At 40.4% G+C, this 26,272-nt stretch overlaps 1 protein-coding gene across 8 annotated transcripts in view; it reads left to right on the forward strand.

Moving 5' to 3' along the window:
- Window positions 1–25,885, forward strand: part of LOC128405953 (zinc finger protein 711-like) — a 57,653-nt gene extending 31,768 nt beyond the window's left edge. For 3 of the 8 annotated variants that reach the window (XM_053373004.1, XM_053373006.1, XM_053373007.1), the window contains 6 exons: window positions 11,661–11,819; window positions 15,234–15,380; window positions 17,446–17,583; window positions 20,184–20,231; window positions 21,101–21,244; window positions 23,047–25,741. In XM_053373004.1, the coding sequence (XP_053228979.1) occupies window positions 11,661–11,819; window positions 15,234–15,380; window positions 17,446–17,583; window positions 20,184–20,231; window positions 21,101–21,244; window positions 23,047–24,224 (1,814 nt within the window). In that variant the 3' untranslated portion in view covers window positions 24,225–25,741. Of the gene's footprint in view, window positions 1–9,742; window positions 9,978–11,660; window positions 11,820–15,233; window positions 15,381–16,037; window positions 16,107–17,445; window positions 17,584–20,183; window positions 20,232–21,100; window positions 21,245–23,046 lie in introns of those variants that run through there. The other 5 variants (XM_053373008.1, XM_053373005.1, XM_053373010.1 and 2 more) reach the window with 5 other exon arrangements.
- Window positions 25,886–26,272: the final 387 nt, after the last annotated feature.

Below are 26,272 nucleotides of genomic sequence, written 5' to 3' on the forward strand. Positions count from 1 at the left end.
AGGGAAAGGAGAATGCTAGCCGCTTTGAGACTCCTTTGGGTAGTGATAAAGCGGGATGTCAAATCCAAACTCTTCTTCTTCTTCTTCTTCCTGGTTCCAAGCAGAGTTTCGCAGCAGCGGTTAGTGCCTTGTGTGGGTGATAAATCAAAGTCTGTACGCAGGCTTCTTGCTATCTAAGAAGTCTTTATTATCGTACAGAAAAACATCATAAATCAACCTGGAGATCGAGCGGACATCTCATTGGCTCAACAGCTAAAAATGAAAGTAAAACACACACAAAGAAAGATTCACGTATGTGAATAAAACCACGCCTCAGAATGTGAGACGTCACACAGAACTGTTTTTTTTTTTAAATTTTTATTAAGGGTTTTTTTTTTATAACAACAAAAACCAAACTAACCAATACAATACAATAAACACAACAGACAAAAAAAAAAGAACAAATACAATTTCAGATCTTATTTTCTTGTACCTTACTTCCCCGACTTCCTCATGCCTCCCTTTTCTGTATTCCAATTTCTAGTCATTTATTCAGCAAATCTTCCCTTATTTTAACATAGTTTAATCTTACTTATTCTCCTTATCTTATCCTTTACCGGCAATAACCATTTATTTTCTAATCCAGCATCATTTTAACTTTCATTAATTTTATAATATTTCTTTAAATAGTCCTTAAATTTTTTCCATTCTTCTTCCGCTGCATCTCTTCCCTGGTTTCGGATTCTGCTCGTCATCTCTGCCAGGCCCATGTAGTCAATCACCTTCATCTGCCATTCTTCCAGAGTGGGTAGATCTTGTGTCTTCCAGTACTTTGCAATGAGTATTCTTGCTGCTGTTGTAGCATACATGAAAAAAGTTATATCCTTCTTTAACACCCCTTGGCCGACAATACCCAAGAGAAAGGCCTCTGGTTTCTTAGGGAAGGTATATTTAAATACCTTTTTCAGTTCATTATAGATCATTTCCCAGAATGCCTTAATCTTCGGGCACGTCCACCAGAGGTGAAAGAATGTGCCTTCCTTTTCCTTACATTTCCAACATTTATTGTCAGGCAAATGGTAAATCTTTGCAAGCTTGACTGGGGTTATGTACCACCTATAGATCATCTTCATAATATTTTCTCTTAAGGCATTACATGCCGTAAATTTCATCCCGGTGGTCCACAACTTCTCCCAGTCAGCAAACATAATGTTATGACCAATGTCCTGAGCCCATTTAATCATACTTGATTTAACTGTTTCATCCTGTGTATTCCATTTCAACAGCAAGTTATACATTTTTGACAGATTTCTAGTACTGGATTCTAACAGTTCAGTCTCCAATTTTGATTTTTCCACCTGGAAGCCAATTTTACTGTCCATTTTAAACACTTCATTTATTTGATGATAATGAAGCCAATCTCTCACTTTCCCTTTTAATTTCTCAAAACTCTGCAATCTCAATCTGTCCCCTTCCTTTTCCAGAATTTCCCAATATCTTGGGAATATCAATATCTATTTAACTTTTTAACTGCCTTAGCTTCCATTGGCGACAACCACCTTGGGGTTTTATTTTCCAACAAATCTTTATATCTAGTCCAGACATTAAATAATGCTTTTCTGACAATATGGTTTTTAAAACCTTTGTGTGCTTTAACCTTGTTATACCACAGATATGCATGCCACCCAAACGTATTATTAAAACCTTCTAGATCCAAGATATCTGTGTTCTCAAGAAGTAGCCAGTCTCTTAGCCAGCAGAATGCTGCCGCTTCATAATAAAGTTTAAAGTCTGGCAGGGCAAATCCCCCCCTTTCCTTTGCATCCGTTAGTATCTTAAATTTTATTCTGGGCTTCTTGCCCTGCCAGACAAATTTAGATATATCTTTTTGCCACTTCTTGAAACAATCCGTCTTGTCCATTATGTGCAATGTTTGAAACAAAAATAACATCCTTGGCAGCACATTCATTTTTATCACAGCAATTCGGCCTAGCAATCTTTCCTTTGCATAAATCACCACTCCTCTCTTTTTTACTCTGTCTGAAGATATAAATTCTTGTCCCAATCTTTTATTTATAAGTAATTTTCTATGTGCTCTGGTCACATGCGTCTCTTGTAGGCAAATCAAGTCCAATTGATCTTTTTTTAATGCATGAAATATACTTTTCCTTCTTCTGGGGATATTTAAGCCATTACAGTTCCAACTAAGAAGTTGCAGAGCCATGATGGGGCTATTTACTCTTTCCTCCTACAGCTCCTAGTTGTTGTTCCTCTTCTGTCGATGGTTCCGTACCCGTGTCTAGTAATCCCTTGCTTGAAGAAGGTGGCACTTGTCCCGGAAACACTTCCTTCTGTAGGTCTTCTTCGTGTTCTCCTAAGAACTTGTCTTTATCACTCACTGTCTTTATTCTTCTTTTCTTCCCCTTATATTTAAAAGACAAGCCTTGAGGAAATTCCCACCTGAATGGTATGTAGTTCCTTTTCAGCAGTATCACCAGGTCCTTATACAGGCCTCTTGCGTCTAAAATATATTTAGGAATGTCTTTAAAAATCTCAATGTGAAAATCTTCAATCTGAAGGGTTCTTTGGTAATGCAAGTTCAGTATTTTGTCTCTCTCCTCCTTTGATCTCAAAGTTATTAAACAATCTCTCACTCTGTTCTTCCTCTGCCTTGTTCCCAATCTGAATGCACTCTCTATCTTAAATTCTTCCTTATCCAGCTCCTGCTTCCAAAAGTTAGAAAATTCTTTTGTCAAAAAGTCCACCAAGTTGTCTCCTTCACTTTCCAGCACCCGTCTAATTCTTAAATTCCTCTCCTTCCGTTGCATCTCCAGCATGGACAGTGCCAAATCATGCTCATCCAGTTTCTTGAGCACCGGTGGAAATTTTCCCTCAACAGCAGTCGCAATTTCTTTAGCATCCTCAGCTATCTTTCGCGTAGTAGATGATTCCTCCAGTAATTTTCCAATTGCTTCTGCATTAGAGTTCACTTTATTTCCAAGGTCAGTTATACTTTTCGTATTTAAGTCAATTTTCCCCGAGATTTCCTCAATTTTCTTATTTGTTTCAGCAACTTGTACCTTAGTCTCTGCTCCTTGCTTTTTTAGCTCCTCCAAGGAGTCATTTATTTTCCCAAGTGCTTTAGCAAGTGCTTCGTCAGAGAGCATAGTTTTCACTTTCGTCTTTGGGACAGCTGCAGTTCCAGAGGCTCCGGATGCAGAAGCCCTTCTTTGCTTGGAAATATCAATTTTGTATTGTCTGCCGGATCTCAAAGTTGTTTCCTGTGTGTCTCCTTTCTCTTTACCATCTGCCATAACAAAATCTTACAGTCAAGGTCATTCCCACACTCTTATGCTGTCAGACAAAAGTTCTAAAGTTTTGAAATCCAATTGTTGCTGAAACTAGTTCACAAATCCTCTAGAGGGCGCAGAGCGAATTCCTGCATTCAAACCAGTCCCACAATCTACAGAAAAGACACCCTCAGAGCCCTCAAAGTCCCTTTTAGATGGTTTTAAAAAGATCCAAAGCAATACTGTCCTGCATAAGTCCTTACAGTGCAACAAAGTAAAGTATTTCCAAGTTGAGAGTTACCAAAGTCAGTATCTCAGTTACTTTTTTACCTTCATGTAGCAACAGTCCTTGGCCGGTTTTCTTTTCTCCGGCAGTCCAATCCCAGGTTTAAGAGCAGCGGTATACAGTCCAAATTCTTTAAAAAAGCAGGGAAGTACTGTAAAAATTTCTTCCCCCCCCTCTCCTGCCTTTGGGGGGGGGGGAGTTCTTTTTCCTTTTCAACGGTGGATTCCTTAACTCCCACCAGTCTCCTGTATAGGGTTACAGCTTAGATGTCTTTTGCTTTGATCTTACTGCAGAACGGAAAGCAGACTTCCTTTTTAGTGCTTGTCCGTCTCGGTGCCCAATTTCTTCAATTTTTGCGTCCAATTAATCTTTAAATTTTAGTCCTACTCACGGATAGTTGTTTCTTGTAATCCAATTTTCAGGAAGAAATCAGCGCTCTCCGCTAATGGCGACGCGGCTTCACTTCGTAGGCTGGGTGAGAACGACTCTCAGCACCGCGCCGCACCCCCACAGCTGTTCCGTAGCCTTTAGAAAGGCTCCTTCACAGTGTCGGGGGGGGCGCAATGGTGCCCACCGAGTCTCCGGTTCACAGCCTTCGCGCCTGTGATTTTTAGGGGTCCCCGCTCCGCCGTAGCCGCAGGACCCGAACCCACGAAGCAGATCTCCCTCGGGAACTCCGGGGGAAATCCGCCATTAAGCGCTGGCGCTGACCGGAAGTCTCTCGTCACACAGAACTGTTTAACCCTGTAAGTTCTGATTCTCCTCACATGTACAGCCTGGGTATGCTATAGTTTGGCTTACTGTAATATGAGAACCCAGGCCTATATGTATGTTAGCTGTCAGGAGCCCAGGCTGCCATCTTGATAACACAGCATATGCAAGTCATAATTAGCTTGAAGATTTATTGCAAAGCAAACAATTAGCCTCTGATGCTCTAGCCAAGCGTCCGTGTCTTACGATTCAGTTGACCCTTCTGACCTGCTTCTGCAGAATATCCTGAATGATGACCCTTACATTTCTGGGTTTGCTTTCTGTCTAATACCTTCCCCATTCGTCTACTCCTTGGACTCATGGGGTTAACTACCTCCACTTCAGTTAGGAAATGCTCCCCCTCCTGCCTTCGAGCCTGCCTGTGCTTCTTGATAGAGTTGGCTTCTCTCCAACCCTCCCTCTGTTGATGGCTTATCTGCATTCCTTTCATTGTCAAGAAGGGGGGGGGGGGAGAGAAGTTGACAGCCAACTGCTTCCAGCTGTCTGAGAGAAATGCAAGCCTCTTTGTTGCTGACTGCATGCTAACTCATGCTGTACTTCTCTACTTTGGGCAGACGTGTTCATGACATTAGCATTTCTGTTTCTTATCTTAAACAAGATAAATGAAAAGTATAAAAAGCAAATCAAATCTTGTATGGTACTTCCTGTTAACTTGGATACATTTCTTTATTAGTGACATATCAAAATGATGTATGAATAGCCTCTGTTATCACTATATAAGAATAAGTTAAGTTTTTGTAATTTTGTTTTTACTTTGTCCTGTGCATTTAGCATCTCTAGAACCTTGAAACGCATTCTTTGTCCTATGGTATACATTTATATCTTTATTGTTTGTAAAGATCCTTATTCTTGCTCTCCCAGAATTGTTTTTGTTGACTAAAATTAAGCCAATGCATGAGAATTTGCAGAAGTGGGCTGTTACGCATCAAATAGGATTTTTCAACCAGAATCTTGAAAGAAGGAAACAAAAGAAATATTCAATAGTCAATTCACTTCAGCTGTATGCCAAGATGTCACTTGCTTGTCATCTTTTTGTTCTGACAAAATTATTTTAGTACACATCTTCTGACTGCTGCATTGAGTAACTTCTTCACGGTTTATGCGTTTAGTAACTGCTATGCTGTTTATGAATAGTCTGAAATTCTTACATTTTCCATCCACAAGCATTTACACATTGCTTTTTAGCACTAATACTGTCCATAGATTTGTTGTTACCTTTTTTATCCCTCTACAACGTAGGTATAGTTAACATTATGCAGATCTGTGTAATTAAATTTTAAAATAAAAATAAATGCTTTAGATTTCAAAGACAAATGGCTATTACAGAAGAAGAAAACATTATTGTTCTAATACAGGTTCAGGCTCTCTGCTAAGTGAGTAGTTCAGGTAGGGTTTTCATATGTCCAGATTTTCCCAGACACCACTGCTTTTTCAGGGGTAAAATTTCATTTGCAAAAATGTCTGGGGTTTTTTTTAAAAAAAAAGAAGAGGAGAAAGGCAGCACCCAAATCAAATATGGTAACCATGAAGTTGCCCCTACAAGAGAAAACTCTGGATCCCTCTTTTGGGAAGCTTGGCAATGGCTGGCTCACCTCTGGCAGGGTGCAGGTACTCCTAGCAAATCAGCTCCTAAGTACAGCCGTGGGCCCCGAGCAAGCAGTCTGCTTCAGGGCCCCTCCAGGAAACCATACACTGTGTTTAAAGTATCAAATTGTGGCAGGTCACATGAGGTCCTGGAGAAGGGGTTGAGCAGCGCCACAGCAGTAGCCACTGAGAGTAGACCAAGCAAGGCAGTGAGAGGCTGGTGGTGGCTGCAGTGAAGATCCAGTGGAGGGAAGGGGAGAGGAGCAAGGCTGAGGCAGTAGTTCCCTCCGGATTGGACTCCCGATTTCCCCCCTCCTTCCTTTTTTTCCTCCCCTCCCCTTTCCACCACATCACCCAGTTTACATGATCCAGAACCCCTACATTATTCCCTGCCTTTGTTCTGCATGATAGCATGGTGATAATACACCTCTCCTGATTTTTGTGGTGTCTTTTTCTCTTTGTTTGAAATCGTGGGTCTATTCTATGGGGTTTTTTTTTTATTCTCTTGCATGTGGCAAAGGTGAAAGATTGTCTGATCCAGTGGTCTGTTAGTTAATTCTTCTTTGTGACTGAGGGAGCTTTAGAAAGAGGTGTGGAAGATAGGGGGTATGTGTAGATATATATTTCTATATCACACACAGAGAGTTTTAAAAATTGCAATCTGTAGTAAAAAGTAGAAATTGGCAAATGTGTCCCCTTTTTTGCTCTTCAAAATATGGCAACCCTAATTAAGGAGTTATTCACTATATTTTTGAAAAAATAACTTTTTCTGCAGTGGTGGCACTATCCTTTCTACCTGCATATATTGGAGGGGATCTCTAAAAGGCATAATGTAGCCCAGTGTTTCTCAACCTTTTCCCGACCATGGCCCCCTTCCAACTTTGTTTCCTTCCTGTGGCCCCCCGTCCTACTGCTCGAAAGGTAGCTATTTAAATGTCTTTTTTTTTGTAGTAAATAGAACGTTTTATAATTTATACAAAATACAATTACATAAAAATGTATTTCTTGATCAATGTGACCCTTGTGCTTGATGACCAGAAACAAGCTTTTTCACATCTGGTTCTATTGTTGTGAGGGATAACTGAAGATCACCTCTGTCCGTTACGTTAAGGCGATTCCATGTTAGGCTGAGTAAATAATTCACACGACTGAAACCTCATTCTGCCAAATACAGAATAGGAAATGACATGAAAAACAATTTTGCTCTATCTCAAAGCTGTGTAAACTTTTTAGATATTGTATCCTTTATCCCAAAATGGTGTTTTTCTTGACTGAAATTTACTTTGGCTGCTATGTCACTCTGTAGCTCTATGACAGCAGCATTCACAGCAAATGGATCAACTACCCAGGCCGGAATATCCATGTCCAGCAGATCATGCAAACAAACTTCCTTATCATTATAAAGCTGCTTCAAATGATTCACATACACAATTATTTCATCCTCTTTCAATTCATCACTAACTGCTGCCAAAGAGGAAAACTGCAAATTCTCGACATCCAATTGATGGTATACAGTTTGACTTTTCCAAGAAAGCCTGTAATAATCTCCTTGCTTGAAAAAAGGTCACAATTCCTGCCCTGTAGTTCTTTGTTCAACAAACTGAGCTTTTCAGAGACATCAAACAGGTAAAATATATCACATTTAACAGAGGTCATATTTTCTTGCCTCTGAAAAATGTCACAACTGAGTCCCACAAAGCAACAAAACGACAGCCAACAGACTTCTGTATGCAATAATAAGCATGTGAAGTCTTTGTCATTGTCCTCACAAAGCTGTCAAAACAGACACTCTGTCTTGCAAATATCTAACATAAGCATTGCTGTGTTATCTGGTAAACACAATTCATCAATTTGCAAAGCAAACTTCTGAACTTTTAACTATGAGACTACAGTCATACCTCGGGTTCAATCAGGTTGAGCGCGTTTGGGTTGCGCTCCGTGGCAACCCGGAAGTAACGGAGTGCGTTACTTCTGGGTTTCACCGCTCGCGCATGTGCAGACGCTCAAAATGGCGTCATGCACGGAAGCGGCAAAACGCGACCCACGCACGCGCAGGCGTGCCATCACGTCTTACGTTCCATTCAGGATGCAAGCGGGGCTCCGGAACGGATCCCGTTAGCATCCCGAGGTACCACTGTAGCCGGTTTTCAACATCTGTCATTTTGTCAATATGCCTCGACACTGATGTATTGCTCAAAGGGAAGGATTTGATTGCCCTATAGTGTGTGGCTGTCAATTTTAATATATCATAAGATGCAATTAAACCTTTTGTCATTTAAAACAGATTTCTGAACAAACATTTTCAAATTTATCTCGCGACACTCAAAAATGTTCCAGTGGTTTATCCTACTTGTCTTTATGAGAAGTTTAAAAATGTTTCTGCAACTTACATGGACACTTATTTTCATTGGAAAGTGTCATCATACATATCAAACGCATAGGTATTGTGTGGTCTTGTGGTGACAGAATAGCCAAGATACTTGACTGATACAGATGAAGACTAATTTTACATATGTTTGCAACTACAAAATTGAGATCACTTCTCAGAAATAAAACAGCGTTAGAACATCTGAACAAAGACAAATGAAAAATTATGTCTGATACCAATAGATCTTTACAATGAGAAGCAACTGAACACAGCAACTGCGAAAGAAATGGTAAACACAGCAGCTAAAAATACCTGAAGATTACATGCAGTACTCTTGCATACATCAACATGCAGTACCTCCTTTCGCAGCAATACTTACACGAAGAAACAGCACCCCACACACTAACACTGTTGCAGCCACACACCTTGCCCATGACAAATGAGATGCGGGCAGCTTGGTGCTTGCAGTGGTGGAAGTGGGAGGGAGAAGGAAGCCGAAGGGACATTGCCGCAGATTCTGCGTGGCGATCCATCCACTGGGAAGCATGGTCACTTCTCTGTTCACTCTACTCTGTTTTCTTTTATTGGTCACTTCTCTGTTTTCTGTTTTCTTTTATCGGTCCCTTCTCTGTTTTCTTCACTTCTCACTTCTCTATGTGGCCCCCTAGTCTCATGCTGTGCCCCCCCCCATTTATGTGATTTTCACCTGTGGCCCCCTTGGAATATTCTGGGGGCCCCCAGGAGGCCATTTTGCCCCCAGTTGAGAAACACTGATGTAGCCTTTTCTCTAAATGTTAATCCAGTTGATTTGGTTTTCTCCAGGTTCTCAGCATTCAGGCTATTTGTATTCTGATCAGTATTGTAACCTTCTGTGAGCTAGCAGAAGAAAAGGGCTCTCATTATGCTTTATGCCAACTTCCCTCAACCTTGGGCCCAGATGTTAGATGCTCAGTAGAGCATGAGGCTCTTAATCTCATGGTCATGGATGGGTTCATGTCCCAGGTTGGGCAAAACATTCCTGCATTGCAGGGGGTTGGACTAGATGGCCCTCATGGTCCCTTCTGACTCTACAGTTTTATGATTCTGCCCCTGACCATTGGTTATGGTGGCTGGGGATGATGGATGTTGTAGGCCAACAACTTCTGGGGACCAACAGTTGGGGAAGGCTACTGTATGCCATGGGGTTGCTCTCGCACACATGCAGGTTGCATAAGCAGGAGGGATGGATTTTTAAAGAAACACCTTCCAGTCAGTCACAGAAGCTTAATTTTGCAATGGTTAACAGTAGCAGTACTGATATATAAATATTTTTAATGTGCTTAGCATTTTTAATTCTATATAGTTCTGTTTAGTTCTGTTTTCAATAGCTCCAGCAGTGTTCTGACTCATTCACAAACTTCTGAAATACAAGTTTCATCAGTGACACCAAATACTGCTACAGTTTTAGCAGGTATTGTTAAATAACATCCAGCACAGGCAATATGAGCACACATAAAACAAATATGCATTATTATGTTTAAGTATTATATATTATTAGCATTATATATTATTAGTACATGTTGAATGTAGTTTTCTTTAACTTGGGAAATTATATGTGAAAATTTCCTGGAAGAATTAATTGCTACAAAGGAGTTTGACCTCTTGCTGACCAGTTGCAGAGCGGTATCATCTTGGGCATTTAATTCCAAGTTCCAACAAAGTAAATTATGCTAAATTTTGTTAAAGCACTTGGACTAGATGATATTGCTGATTTTGTGAAAGGGTTGCTTGTGAGTTCAGAATTAAGCCCATTATAGATGTAATGTTCTGAATCTCTTAAATCATGGTTAAGAGATCAGGAGTGGGCTCATATGACACACACTTCCCTCCCTTCTCCTGCTCCTCCACTGTAAGGCTAACTAAGGTTAGGACTTGTATTGGCACCAACCTTAAGCATAGTTTACATTTAAACAAGATATAGGGTGATACTCAGTGCTAGTCCTACTCATAGTAGACCCATTGAAGTGAATTGACATAACTAGCTTTTGATTAGGACTTAGTTTAATACAGGTGAAACTTGAAAAAATTGAATATCGTGGAAAAGTTCATTTATTTCAATAATTCAACTTAAAAGGTGAAACTAATATATGAGATATATATGAGATAGACTCATGACATGCAAAGCGAGATATGTCAAGCCTTTATTTGTTATAATTGTGATGATCATGGCGTACAGCTGATGAAAACCCCAAATTAACAATCTCAGAAAATTAGAATATTAAATGAAATCAGCAAAACAAGGACTGCAAATAGAGCAATATTGGACCTCTGAGAAGTAGAAGCATGCATATGTACGGTACTCAGTACTTGGTTGGGCCCCTTTTGCATCAATTACTGCCTCAATGCGGCGTGGCATGGATGCTATCAGCCTGTGGCACTTCTAATTTTTAGAGTTTCACCTGTACAACTCATACTGATCAATTCTCTAGTTAAGAAAAAGCCCTCAGTCCTATCCATGGTTAAATCTAGTTTGACATAAACTTAACTATGAGGAAGGGTAAGATGCAGGGATTGAATGTACCATCCTGCTCTGATCTATGAAATTCTAAGTGTTACATCTCTCCTGGTTCTTACAGGGTGACTCACTAACATTTTTCACTGTTGTTCTGTTACCCTTTCATCTTTTGGAATGCTATACAGGCATTTCCCTACTTGCGTGTGAAGAGCATGTGTTCTCCCGCTGACACAAATACCAAAAGGGGGTGAGGCAGGAGTGGAACGGGGGAATCCTCACTCATGCACATCCTGGTGACATGTGCAGCAGCTCAAACCGGAACCCCCACATAAGTGGCGATTCTTCTGTACCCTTCAAAGAGATTCTCATCTTAGCAGTGTTTGGTATTTTGAAGATCTTGCAAAGATAAATACATACAATGATAATTTCTTTTTTAGAAAATTGGTAACATGAACAAACCTACCATTTAATACTATATAACTGTATTTGAAGGGGGAGGGAAGAGTATCAATACAAAAACAAAGTATCTTGACTTATTTAGTTGTTTAATCAGACATTATAATGTAACAGAAATGTTTCTACACTGCACTTCATCGTTTTTATGCTGAAATTAACTACATTGACTTATTAAAACTCATGCTATGGCCACACGGCTAATGCAATAAAATCTATTGATTGACTTATTAAAACAGTAACACAAAAAATTAAAACAAATCTCTTCATATTATGTGTAATCTTCACAAAATAAACAAGAACAAGGTGATTGGTCTGTGCACCAGCTTTATATTACCAGTCATATTAGGTTTTGCACAAATGAGCTAAGAACAATGGATCAACATTGCTAACACTTCTTGCTTCCTTCTAACTGGTTTTGTTTTGTTTTTATAGTGGATGATGTTGGGGAAAAGCTCGACCATATTGGAAACACACCATTAAAAATCAACAGTGAGGTTTCACATGAAAACGTATCTAAAGATGATGGTTTTGGTTCTGAAGTTATTAAAGTTTACATATTTAAAGCTGAAGCTGAGGATGATGTGGAAATAGGTATGTATCCCAGCTTCTGTTATTGCTAGTTTCTAGTGTTTTCAAAAATTATTATTATTTATTAATTTTATATACCACTCTTCATCCAAAGATCACAAGGAGGTTTACAAAATAACAGTCCAAAATGAAAACACAAAATACCTATCATCATCATAATAAGAACAACAAAAATCAATAACTCCTGTGTACAAGCACATGTAAAGGGCCATAGATTGTTTAATCAACCAAAGGCCTGATTATAGAAGAACGTTTTTGCCTGGTGCCTAAAAATATGTAGTGAAGTAACCAGGCAAGCCTCTCTGGGAAGAGCAGTAATCTAGACCAGGCATAGGCAAACTCGGCCCTCCAGATGTTTTGGGACTACAATTCCCATCATTCCTAGCTAACAGGACCAGTGTTCAGGGATGATGGGAATTGTAGTCCCAAAAAATCTGGAGGGCCGAGTTTGCCTATGCCTGCTCTAAACCCTATCAAGAGCAGGCCACCTCCCATCCATGTGGACTAGGGCACCGCCAACAAACAGTGCCTCAGTCTTACCTGGATGGAGCTTCAGTTTGTTGGCTCTCATCCAGTTCATTCCTGAGGCAAGACAACATTCCAGCACATCCGTTTCCATACCTGAAGGTGTAAAGAAGAAGTAGAGCCGTGTGTCTTCAGCATATTGCTGACAACGTATTCCAAAACTGGATGACCCCACTCAGCACAGAACCCCCACAAATCACTGGCCTCTTCACCTGGATTTTCAACCTCACCTGACTCCTCTGCCCACACATTCCCCCAACTCTCATGCTCCTGCCCGTCCATGACACCAACTCAAGATAGCTGCTCCAGAAGGATACCATGGTTGATGGTATTGAAAAAGGTCAAGGAGAATGAACAGTGACACATTTCTTCCGTCTCTCTCCTGACAGAGGTCATCATACAGGGTGACCAAAGCTGTTTCTGTGGCAAAACTGGGCCTAAGCCCCAATTGAAATGGATCTAGAAAATCAGTTTCTTCCAAGAGTACCTGGATCTGCTCTGCAAACACCCACTCAAAGAAGGGGGTGTTGGCAACTGGCTGGTAATTACTTAGATTTTGCGAATCCAGAGCGGGTTTCTTGAGGAGTGGTTCAAGCAGGCAGGGACCATCCACTCTCGCAAGGAGGCATTAGTCACCTTCCTGGCACAGCCAAATGTCCCTTCTCTGCTAGTTTCTATCAGCCAAGAGAGGCAAGGATCCAGAGCATAAGTCATCACCCTGACTGATCCAAGCATGCTGTCGACGTCCTCAAACCTTACAACTGAAACTCATGCAACACAACAAGACTAGACAGTGCTCTGGACACCCCTTGAGATTCATCTGCTGTAACAGCAGAGTCAAAGTCCCTTCAGATCAAAGCAACTTTATCCTCAAAATGCTTTGTAAACAAGTCACTGTGAGCTACCATTAGTTCTGCTTGCTCCTTTGGGCCAGACTATTGAAGGCCCCGCACTGCCTGGAAAAGCTCTGCCAGATGGCACAATGAGGATGTAAGGGAGGCAGCAAAGTATGCCTTCTTTGTTGTCTTCACTACCACTAAGTAGGCTTGATGATGAGCCCTCCCCAGTGTTTGATTGCATTTGTTTGGCGTTTTCCTCCACTTGTATTTAAGCCGTCTCCCAGCTTGGGCTCATTGCCCTGAGCTCTGGAGTATACCGGGGAACCAAATGGGGTCCATGAAGTGCTCAGAGGCGATCAAGTCAATAGCCTGAGCCATTTGGATATTCCACAAGTCAGCGAGGGCTTCGACAGGAGTCATATCAGCATGGAAACCCAAGGCTGTCTGGAAGTCAATTGGATCCATCAGTCTCCAAAGGTAGACTGTCCTCATAGGGCCCTTGCCTCTGCAGAGGGGGAAAAGGTGCTGAAAGCCTAAATCTCAACTGGACGTGATCTGACCATGACAAGGGACTGATGTCAGTATGCCCCACTCTTAGATCACTCTGTTTTCTGAGGAAACAAGGTCTAGAGTATGGCATTCCACATGCATTGGGCTGATAACATGTTGTGACAGCCCCATGGTCATCATGACAGCCATGAAGTCCTGAGCCACCCCAGAGTCCATTGCCTTGGCATGGATGTTGAAGTCTCCCCAAACCAGCAATCTGGGGGTCCTCAACACTGCTTTTGAGACCAGCTGTGTCAGGGAAACTGCTGGGCAGCAAGGTGTTGTGCTAAACCAGCAGAATCCCTAATCTGTCCTGATTACCCAATGCCAGGAACAACCACTATTGTTCCCCACGCAACTGGACAGAGAGCCAGGAGAGAGAGAGAATTTCTGTAGACCACAGCAATTCCCGCTTCCTGATCCTCAAGTCTGCCCTGACACTGCATTGAGTACCCAGGTGGGCACAGCTGGGTGCAGCCAACTCCGTCCTGCTCACCCACTCAGGTCTCAGTGATACAGACCAGACTCGCCTGCTCATTCATAATCAGATCATGCATAAGGCAGATCTTATTCAGAGCCAACCTGGCATTCAACAGCAGCAGCAGCAGATTTGAGAGCTATCTGATAAGAAAACCACAATTTCCCCAGTTTGTTTGTTTTTTTTAAAGAGAGATTTATTCAAGTTTTACAAAAAGGAAACGTAAGTTTAAACACAATTTCCCCAGTTTGGAGGAGGGGTTGGCATATGGCACAGTTACTAACTGCCTGTGTCATGTGCCCCTTCCCCGGCCTGTGCCACCTCCTACACCATACCTCCCCCTGTCCAGAGCTACTATGATTGGGGGGGAGGCCCTTGCTCTCCCCAAGTCCCCTCTTCACAGACATGTATTTCTCTTCCTCCTTCCCACACATTAACAGCAACAAAAAAGCCAAGCAAAACAAATAAAAAAAGTCAAGCATAGAAATAAAAAAACATTTTAAAACACTTACAAACACTTAGGGCAAGGCCGCCCCCCCAAAGGCAATGCTGAGGGGGTGGCCCTTGCCCTTGCCCTCCACTGAAGTGGATCCCACCAGGGCTGCTGTCTACATTGTGTAAAATGAATACTTCCTTGAAATGGTCTCCTGTTAAACCTCTTGTATTGTTTTTCATAAGACAATCAAAAAACAATTAAATAACATAACAATACTATGAAAGCTGTGCCCGTAGATTCCAGATAGCTTCAGTCAACCTCTGCTTCTTCCTCAGTTATCTCACTCCACTTTCAGAACTAACTTCTCTCCCCACGCCCTTGTAAAGGCTCTTCTAAGTTAGTTCATGCCTGCCATTCCCAGGCCATGGCAATTTGTCATGCTACTTACAAATTATAATGCTGTCCCATCAAGCTATCTTTTCCCCTAGTGACTTTTGTTGTCTTCTTATTTCACCAAGCACACAGGAGAGAAATGAAACATCTTGCTGTTTCTTTTAAAATGTTATTAAATGAAAATTATTCTCTTCAAGGTGGAACAGAAATTGTAACAGAGAGTGACTTTCATAATGGGCATTCTGTAGCTGGAGTTCTAGAGCAAGGAGGTGTTGGCAGAGTACAGCGAGAGAAGATGCCTTATATGGCTGTTAAGGATTCCTCTCAGGAGGATGAAGATATTAGTAAGAATTTTATTTTTGTGTTGCTAAGAGAGTAATCTTGTCATTTTTCTCTTCCCCCTACAATTACTATGAAAGTAAATTGATTTTATCCATATATTGATAACTGATCATTTTATACTTCAAACGAGGATAGAGATCCTAACACATCCAATCTCCTCAAGCTATGTGCAAAGCCCATATGGAGAGGTCATAGCAAACCTAGTCATGAGTGTCCTATTGTTTGCACTATATTGCCACATCACAGACTTGTGATCCAGTATGTAGATGAACAGTTGCCTAGCTGCTATTGGTAGCACACTTATATCTGTGCAGTGTGTATTATTTATTTTATGTTTAAGTGAATTTCAGTAATGTTACGGCAGCTGGCATTTACATGGGGATGGTGACAATCCCAGAGGCATTTTGTGAATGTCTGAAAATAACTAGATATTTCTCCGTTTGTTAGACTTAACGCCCATGAATGTAGATGATTGTCAACATTCACTTTTTCTTATTTATTTATGCCTTTTGGACGTTCTGAAGTGATTTTATGAACTACAGCACTGTCAGGTTTAATGTCAACACGTTACCGTAACATAAAAATAAGACATCCTATACATAGAGCACATATACATAAGCCCTTCATTAATTAATTTTACATTTTTTATTCATAGATTAGCAGTGAAATTCTGTACATGTCTACTCAAAAGACAATGTCTCATTGAGTTCAACAGGGTTTACTCCAAGGTAAGCAGGTAAACACTATTTTAAGGAATAAGCCCCATGGAAGACAGTGAGACTTACATCAGAGTAAACGCACACAGGATTGTACTCGTGATACATAAATGCCAATAATTTCTCACTTGCAAATTTGTAATTTTTCTACAATGTGGTACAATTTTATTAGTGGGCAGAGCAATCCAAGGTGGGGTGTAGAGTGAAGTGGCAGACAATCTACCTCTTCATGCTGTCCAGGGTGGGAAGTTGAAAAGGAGTAGGTTGTCTGAGAAACAAACCTTGCAGATCTGTGGGTTTTTATTACCCCCCCCCCACACACACACCAATTAAAGCCAATGAAGGAATCATTTCACCATTTTCAGCCTGGAATAGTTCATGGGCCTGCTCTTAGGGGCTTTTGAGGCACCCCTGCCCCTTCCAAATGCCTCCAGCAAGAACTACAGGTCAGGATTACACTGCATTTTTATTCAGTATTCAAAATTTGTTTATACCATTGTACATCTTAATAATATAAAGAAACATCACCAAACCCACTCTTTTGTTAGTGTTTGCTTTTTAAAAAAAATCTGTACTTTTTAAAAACAACAAATTAATGTCTAAGCCATGCACAGATGCATGTTTTGTTCCTGGTTGAAATTTTACTACAGAGACAATGCTTCTAAGTTACTCATGTTCATTAATTTTAATAGGTCTACTCCCAAGTATGACTTAGCTGGTTAGTATTCATAGGCAAGCCACTCATTCCCTCAATCTGCAAAATTGAAAAAATGATATTACATAGCTGGTGTAAAGATTACTTGGTTACGTATGTGAAGTTATTTGATCACTCCAAATGCTATAGAAATAGGTGTTGTTGTTACATTCTTAGAACTCTATGATGCGGCTATATTATGTTGTGAATAAATTCAAAAGACGACCATATTTAGGTCAATCTTGTGTGCTGAGGAACCATGTTAAACTTGTCACAGCTAATAAATAGCTTTGCAATGCAATTCTAAGCATTTTCATTTAGAAGTAGGTGTAGCCCTTGCCTCACCAACCTCCGAACTGCAGCTTTCTCATGGTATGCACATTGATGCCACTGATGGGAGGCCAGGTATGGCTGCGCCTCTCCCTGCTGGCTGCTTCTTTCCTGGTAGATATGCATGGGTTTGCAGTCTTAGTCATGGGGGTAAACCTTTCAAGACAATTTCATGAATCTGTCATTCGGATTTTGGGTTTTCACACATAGATTGATGTACTCTGGTAGTAGATAACTGTACTGAGTCAAATATGGATTAATTGAGCAAAGATGAAAAGTTGCATGGATAGTGTCATTAATTCCCATACCCTTTAAAACTGAATATAGGTTGTGCTGAAATAGCTGATGAAGTCTACATGGAGGTTATTGTTGGTGAAGAAGAAGCAACATCACTTTCCGACGCACAGCTTGAAGACTCCTGTGTGAATAAAACTTTTGTTCCTGTTGCGTGGGCTGCTGCTTATGGTAGGATGCTAGATTATATCTTAATCTTAATGAGAGTCTCTTTTCCACTCTTGCTTAATTTGCAATGTTCCCATAGAGTTAATTGCATTGACCAATCTCTTTCTGCCCAAATAATGTTTTGCTATTTTGTGGACATAAGAAAGCAATAAGACATGTTGTACCAAAGAGTATGAATTCATTTTAAAGCAGGGGTCAGCAAACTTGTTCAGCAGTGGGCTGGTCCACTGTCCCTCAGACCTTGTGGGGGGCCGGAATGTATTTTTTTTGGGGGGGGGGGAGAGAACGATTTTCGCCCGCCCACAAAGAGGCCTGAAGATGCTTCGCTTTACCTGTCCCAGTTGTCATCCCAATAGCTGCAGTTGGGCTTCTCCAGCCAGCCAGGCACCGTGGCGGGGTAGGAGGCTGTGTTGGCCAGCGAAGACAGAAGCAGCAGCCCCGGCTGAGGAGCCACAGACGGAGGTAGGGGAACTGGGGCATCACAAACTTTTACCCACCACCTGCTGCTGCTGCTGTTGCTGCTGCTGCTTCCCAAGAGGCACCGCAGAGAAGAAGACAGAGCCGCCTGCCAACCCACAAGCAGCGGCCACGGCCACCGCAACAACCCGTCTGTACGCCATGGGAGGAATGAAGGAGGGAGGCAGGCAGCGATGAAGAAAGTGTGCGAGGAAGCGGCGCGGAAAAGGGGCGTGGAGAAGGAAGGGAGGGTGGACTGAGGGAGAGGGAGGAGGAGCAGGAGGGAAACGCAGAAGCAGTTGGCACCCGGCGTCACACGCCCCCTTCACAGCGCCACCCTGTTGAGGCAGGTGGGCAGGCGAGCCAACTCCCGCCATTGATGACGCCTGGTGTGGGACAAGATTGCTCTGTCCTCGAGGATAAAAGCACTGCCGTGAGAGGGAGAGGGAAAGAACATGCGCACTGGCAAACCACTCGGCAATTCCCAGACCGTCCGTGGGCTGGATCTAGAAGGCAATTGGGCCTGATCTGGCCCGCGGACCTTAGTTTGTCGACCCATGTTTTAAAGGCTCCAGAATGCTTTCTACCTTTTCCAGTTCATATATGGGTTGAAATAATACCTTCAAAATGATGTTTTGTAGTTTAATACTTACTGTTACTAAGGGAGGTGCAAAGTCTTGCTCAAAAAATGCGTTTTCAAGCACTTAGTTGTATATTCTGTTTATAATTACAGAAAGTTGCCAGCCCACCTACACTTGGACTCCAAGTACTCCTCCTCTGAGGCAACTCCTGTTCCACCTATTCTTCTTTCCTCAGAAATAGTTGATCTCACCTGATGAAATTAGAAAAGCATTTGAAACAAACCTGCAGAATAAAATAAAAATTATATTTCATTTAAAAGAACCTCTGCTGCTAGATGGCAAATTTAGCTGTTGTTGCAAGTGTGATCAGGTCATATGCTATCTGACCAGTGTATAAAAGCAGGTGTCTACAAATACCATCACCACAGTTGCCATGGTTATTGTAGAAGAAGCTATTGTATTTTGCCCTTTTGTTCTTTTAACTGTCGGCATTTCCCATTTTAAGCAGACAATATACCGTATGCTGCTGCTGCTGCTGCTGTATCTTCCATCCTGTCTCATAAGTGGCTGACCAAAAGCACACAGCATAATTTTAAAACTTCCTTTCTACTTCCCTTATTCCATTTAGTTCCTGCTTCCATATATACCCTTATCTGTTCCTTTTCACTGGTATAAAGGCAGGGCTGGCTCAGGATGCTTGGCCACTTGAGGCAAAACTTAAAATGATGCTCTGCTGCCACAGCTCCCCACTGCCACCACATCTGCAGCTGCTGCCACTGTCTGAGCCAGCTGGAGGTGGCCTGAGAGTAAAAGGAGGCTGGAGAGGGGTGGGAAGCGGCAGGCAGTGCATGATGGTGGGAATGGGTAGCATGTTGTGCTCAGTGGAGGTGGCCAACAAGTGCAGGAGGTAGAGTAAAAGGAGGCTGGAGAGGGGTGGGAAGCGGCAGGCAGTGCATGATGGTGGGAATGGGTAGCATGTTGTGCTCAGTGGAGGTGGCCAACAAGTGCAGGAGGTGGCGAGCAGCACACTCCTTGGAGGCCAGATCTACCATCCTTCCCAGCTGTCTGCAACCTGCTGTTTGAGGTGATGGCCTTACTGTGCCTCTTGGACAGGCTGTCCCTGATCAAGTGTTATAGTGCAGGGTCGAGAGACGGTTGGCCAAATAATCTCTCTCTCTCTCTCTCTTTCTCTGTGTGTGTGTGTGTGCTGTGTATGTGTGTATACACATATATATATGGGCAATAGCTGAATGGTAGAGCATATACATTGCTTTTAGAAGGTCTCTGGTTCAATCCACAGCATTTCCATTTAGTAAGGTTCTCAGGTAGATGCTGCTGAAAAAGACAATTGTCTAAAATCTTGGCAAGCTACTGTCATCAACAGAACTGGAATAAATGGACAAGAGGTCAGACTCAGTGTAGATCCAATCTCATTCATACATATGAGGCTTGTTGTTGCTGAATGGTGTGACAGTACTGTTAATGCTGTGAACTCTGCTTACGTGGCAAATGTTATTTTTAAAAATAGTTTCACACAAACATTTAAAGGCTAACCTTTTCCCCTAGGAGATGATAGAAGACTTCCCCGGAGGTATGAAGACTGTCAAACACCAGGTGAGTAGATGAAGACTTGCTTATATGTCTAGTATTGCAAAGCAGTTCTTAACTACATTTAGGCTCCATCAGCAGTTTAATAAGAATCAGCGCATGAATGTTAGAATAGCAGATAAATGTAAAAGAAAGCAACATTACAGTATGATATTAATCAGTTATTTGGGTAGGGCTGTCCATAGCTGCAGCCGTTGTTACCACAGCTGTGACATTACCAAAATAAACCCTCTTCACCTCTGCTTCATTTGGGTGAAAGTCTCTATCAAGAATCTAAAGGAAGCAGGAAGGAATTTGGGAAGGGAAACTAAGTTGGAGCAGAGAGCTGTGTATGAGGTTCTTTGATGGGACAATTTTTGTTCCTTTCTCCCCTATCAGTTCTGGAACCAGTGAATCTTTCATTATAGGAGTGCTTTTGGACATGTTTACTTAAGCGTGTTTACTGAAAAATAAGTCCCACTGAGTTCATTGGGGGTTATTTCAAGTAATGTGCATATGGTTGCAGCCTGAATATACATAGACTCATATATGAGAATCATATTAGCTGACAGCATTTATTTATTTATTTATTTATTTGATTGATTAACTCAAAATATTTTCCCTGCTCTTCAGCTGACTCCAGAATGGCTTCTGTAAGATGAATAGAAACAAAAGCAAATAATTGCTTTCTATGTGTTATATTAAACAATGTATGTAGCTATTTCCGGCGAGTGCTTCTAGCATCTTATTACGAAGCAGAATCTCATTGTCTCACTCTCAGTGCAAACACAATTGCAGCGGCTGGTTCTTTCGCTAAACAGCTTCAGTTTTCAAAATAAGCTCCTACAAGGAAGCTACTTGCAACATTGTGATGCGTATCTGGTCTTTCATATCAGGACCCAACTTGGATGCAAGATTAGAAAGCAAAAATGGTAATGCAACACAATACCTGCAAATCTGTGATAGCATTAGCACAAACAGACTTCTTAAACAGAAAGCCAAAAAAAGGAGGAGAGGGGAAGCAAGGCAGTGGCAAACAGGTAAAATTACTTTCTTGGCTAGAATTTAACTACTTACCTGTAGCTTTTAACATTATTAAATTAGAATAAAAAAGAGTAGTTATTGCCACATTCTTACATCATTAGGAGGGTGGTTTGTTTAAAGAGAAAACTACAATAAAATTTTGTCCAATTTTCTCTTATTTTATTATCTGCACTGTCAGAAGAGTATTTCCTGACTTATTTATACTGCAATTTCATGTAGTATTCATGTAGTAGCTAAGTTCTTGTTACATTAACATAGTAGGAGGGACATGGGTTGGAAATGGCAAAAAGATAATTTATAAGATATTGTTCTTTAGTGTGTTGCATTGTGGGTTTGTACACATAAAACAGCTAGCAGAAATTGTAATTTGAAATCTTTTACCAATCAGCAAGAGGAAAAGAATCCCCACCCAGGTTTATTTTGTTTGCAGAATTTATATAGAAATAAGACTACAATGTAGTCCTTGTGGTGCATTGTCACCTACACAGCAGTAGAGAATATTCTCATAATTCAGTCACTTACCATTTACAGTTTTCTGTCTGAAAACAAAAATAAAAAAGTATTGGGGAATAAAAATATCCAAAGAAAATGACTGAATTTTGCAATAGAGGTCCTTTTTTATTCCAGCCAGTGTGAAATACTGGAGTAAAAGTTTTCAAACAAAAACTATCCAGGAAAACTGATATAAGTACAGTACACATACCGTGTGTGTGTGTTTCCAAACACCAGGGGGAATAAAATATCCCATATTTGGAAGCTTATTGTTCCTGCTAACCTAAAGTGTTGGGGTAAAACTGTCCCATGCCATTTTTCAAACAAAAACTGATTCATGGAAGCCTGACACCATATATGTTTTTATTTTGGAACTACCCTGAGGTACATTGGAACTTGGCTTGGGATAGTAAATTGTCTCTCAAAGCAATCCATATATAATAGTTGCTTTCTGGTATTGGATGAGGAGTTGTTAGCCAAAATACCATTGACAAGTGTTTTGAACTTGTCACACTAGAAAGTTGCTAAGTTGCTAAACTGAAAAGACTGTAAGAGGAAGGTCTGGCCTTGTATGCCTCTTCTTTGAGGCTGCATAACGATTTGCAGTGTTAGAGTAGAGATTTTGGAGAGAGTAAAAAGGAGGCATTCCAATAATGTGCTGAAACTGGATCCATAGAATCCATCCCCCTCCCACTGCACTGACATGTCCCCAGAATTGGGGGGAAACTATGCTAACCCTGTAGCTGGCATTGTTTATTTCCCTCCATTTGGAATACAGTGGAACCTTGGTTGTCGAACGCTTTGGAAGTCGAACATTTAGGCTTTTTAACACCGACAACCTGGAAGTGAATGCTTCTGTTTTCTAACGTGCCTCGGAAGTCAAATGGCTTCCGAGGCTTGTTTCTCCATTTTTTCAATGGATTTTGCCGACCTCCCATTGCGCGTTGGTTGTCTAACGTTTCGGAAGTCAAATGGTCTTCTAGAACGGATTACGTTCGGCAACCAAGGTTCCACTGTAAATGGGAAGGTAACTTTTTAAAAGAAATAAAAAATGATAACAGGAAAGGAAAAATTTATAAAAGGCAAAATGCAGCCCTGCCCTCCTCCACACTTTTTGCCCTGCTGGCCTGAGCCTGGTGGGTCATAGGAAAAGTTGTTAATCTGCCTTTAGTTCTCTCTCCACTCCCACTTTTGGATTGCTCTGCTCACTATTTTTTATGATATTGTGTTGTGTTTGACTGATGTCAGAATTATTCTTTTTCTTGTTACAATTTATTTCATGATATTTTATGTTTATTTAAAACAGCTGTTATAATAGGTCCTGATGGACAGCCCTTAACTGTCTACCCTTGTCATATATGTGGAAAAAAATTTAAATCCAGGGGATTCTTGAAAAGGCATATGAAAAACCACCCAGATCACATGATTAAGAAGAAGTACCAATGCACAGATTGTGATTTTACAACTAACAAGAAAGTAAGCTTTCATAATCATTTGGAAAGCCATAAGCTTATCAACAGAGTTGACAAAACACACGAATTCACAGAGTACACCAGGCGATACAGTGAAGCAAGCCCACTGAGTTCAAATAAATTGATCTTAAGAGATAAGGAACCTAAATTGCACAAGTGCAAATATTGTGACTATGAGACTGCAGAGCAAGGACTGCTTAATAGACATCTGCTTGCGGTCCACAGCAAGAACTTCCCTCATGTTTGTGTTGAGTGTGGAAAAGGTTTCCGACATCCTTCTGAGCTCAAAAAGCATATGAGGACCCACACAGGGGAGAAGCCTTACCAGTGCCAGCATTGTGCCTTCCGTTGTGCTGATCAGTCCAATCTGAAGACACACATCAAAACCAAGCATGGTACTGACCTGCCCTTTAAGTGTGAACATTGTCCACAGACATTCACAGATGAGAAAGAACTCCAGCAGCACACAGAGTTGTTTCAAGGGCATAAGACTCATCTGTGCCCACATTGTGACCACAAGAGCACCAACTCGAGTGACCTGAAACGACATATAATATCTGTTCACACAAAGGACTTTCCTCACAAATGTGAGGTGTGTGAAAAAGGTTTCCACCGTCCATCAGAGCTCAAAAAGCACAGTGAAACACATAAAGGTAAAAAGATACATCAGTGTAGGCACTGTAACTTTAAGACTTCAGATCCTTTTGTACTTAGTGGACATATCCTCTCAGTTCACACTAAGGACCTGCCTTTCAAATGCAAAAGATGCAAGAAAGGATTTAGGCAACACACTGAACTGAAGAAGCATATGAAGACCCACAGTGGAAGAAAAGTCTACCAATGCCAATATTGTGAGTACAGCACTACAGATGCATCAGGCTTCAAGCGGCATGTCATATCAATACACACAAAAGACTATCCGCACAGGTGTGAGTACTGCAAAAAGGGATTCCGTAGACCATCAGAGAAAAAGCAGCATATAATGAGGCATCACAAAGAGGCCTTAATATAATATATGAGCTATAGAAGAAAGCAGTTTAGAAACTGTGACATCATAATTGGGGAACAAAATTCTCATGAACTGTTTCTCCTCTTTTCAAAGTTTGATATTAAATCATAACTTTACATTATTTGTATTATAAGTCTTTTAAATTATTAGGGTTTGACAGGGGATCTCATAGCTCTATGATAGTTGCTCATCAGAACCTAAAGAACACTGTAAAATGCAAAGAGATGAACGTTTAAAAAGATGTAGAAAGAGACTGAATGTATTCTGTTTCAAGTATTATACATAACTAAGCTAAAGAAAATATTTTAAGTCAATTATCTTAGCCCTTTACCAACAATGCAATTTAAATCCTTAATGAAAATCAGGGATGGAGTTCTTTAAAAATGTATGTTAAGGCAAATCTAACATGCATTTTTTGAACAGTGACACTATATAGAAGTCAGTACTTTGTCATTACATTTTTAAATTGTGCTGAGAAATAGTATTCAGGAATTAAGTCAAATTTTGAGATCTGTCTTTTTTCATTTTTAAAGCAAACACACATTTCATCAGGAAACATTGTTTCTGTTATTTATTTAAGTTCAATGAGCAATATTTAAATGTTTCCCCAGAACTTCTAGCCCATTTTATTGTAGGATGTGATGTTAAAAATACAACATTGTTTTTGAGCTCAAAAGGTATTGTTTGGTGCTAAGGTTAAAGATGTGTATGTATATAATTTCCCTTCTTACGTGAAAAATGCAGTCGAATGTTCAGTATGGCACATATAACAAAAAGTACCTTTTGACCAACATAATTATTATAAAATTATTATTATTTTAAAAAAGGAAAACAAATAGCTAGATGCGGCTGTTGGTGCTAAGGTTTCACACTTCTTTTTTTTTGCTTCCTTATTATATTCCCTAAAAAATAATAAACAAAATGAATATCAATACTGCAGTAGTTAGAAATACCTAGAGAATTTTATGGGGCAATGTTCCTGGCAAGGTAGGACTACTGTGGTGTTTTCGTGCTAATAAAAAATGTTTCAGTATAGAAATGAAAGTTGCACCTTTTAATCAATTCATGTGAAACATATAACATATTATAAACATGCATTTTCAATCTGTAATAAAGTTATATATGCAGTAGTTAACCAGGACATTATGCTACCGCTGGAGTTTGGAGGTGGATCTTCAGTTTACAGTGTATACATTTGAAATATGCATCCCTTTAAACAATGCTTTGTGTTAGCATGGTGCAAATCAAAATGGCGCTTAGTATAACAAGCTGGTCTAGGACAATTTAATAACTAAAAACTTCATAAATGTTATGCATATAATGTGTACTTTTAAAAAACTTTTTAAAGTTGCTTCATGTTTTTACACAGCTGTTCACATGATAAATTGTAACTTTACTTCATGCTACTATTTTATGGCTTTGTGTTTCAGAAAATATTCATACTTGGTTTTTCCATCAGATGAGAATCCGTTCCTTGAGAACCAATTTCTTTTATATTTCTAAACTTCAGAAAGTTAAGTTTGGGAAACCTTAGAAAACTACTTGTGTTTTATGTGGCTGTAAAAAAATGATGTACACTCTGTAAAATAAGATTGTCACTGTTATGCAAGATTATTATTACTCATTGTAATGAGCATACAATAAAATCCATCTCTTGCACTTCAGGCATGCATTGCTCACTCATCATTTATTTCATAATTTAATTGTTTGATAGCCTGGTCATTATTTTTGAGAACTTACTGTAAACTGCAATCACAGTAAGTAAAGAGGAGAAATAATAGTGTCTTTAATTTTTATCAGTTAAATGCGCAGAAATTTAACTTCCATTTAGAGAAAAAGGTTTGTAGAATGGTTTTTTTCCCATTTAACTGGTCATGTGTGATTGCCTGGCATTTTTGTGTTCATATTCAGCTTTTCCTTCTTCTGTGTTCTATTCAGTGAACCAATATTAGTCATTTGCAGTAGTTCAATGAGAGTTGTAACAGTAACATTTAAAGTAGACAAAAAGTAAATGTAGTCTGGTTTGAAATTCATTTTAAGCTTCAGGAGAT

The sequence above is a fragment of the Podarcis raffonei genome, chromosome W, assembly GCF_027172205.1.
Source record: "Podarcis raffonei isolate rPodRaf1 chromosome W, rPodRaf1.pri, whole genome shotgun sequence".
NCBI classification, from domain to species: Eukaryota; Metazoa; Chordata; class Lepidosauria; order Squamata; family Lacertidae; genus Podarcis; species Podarcis raffonei.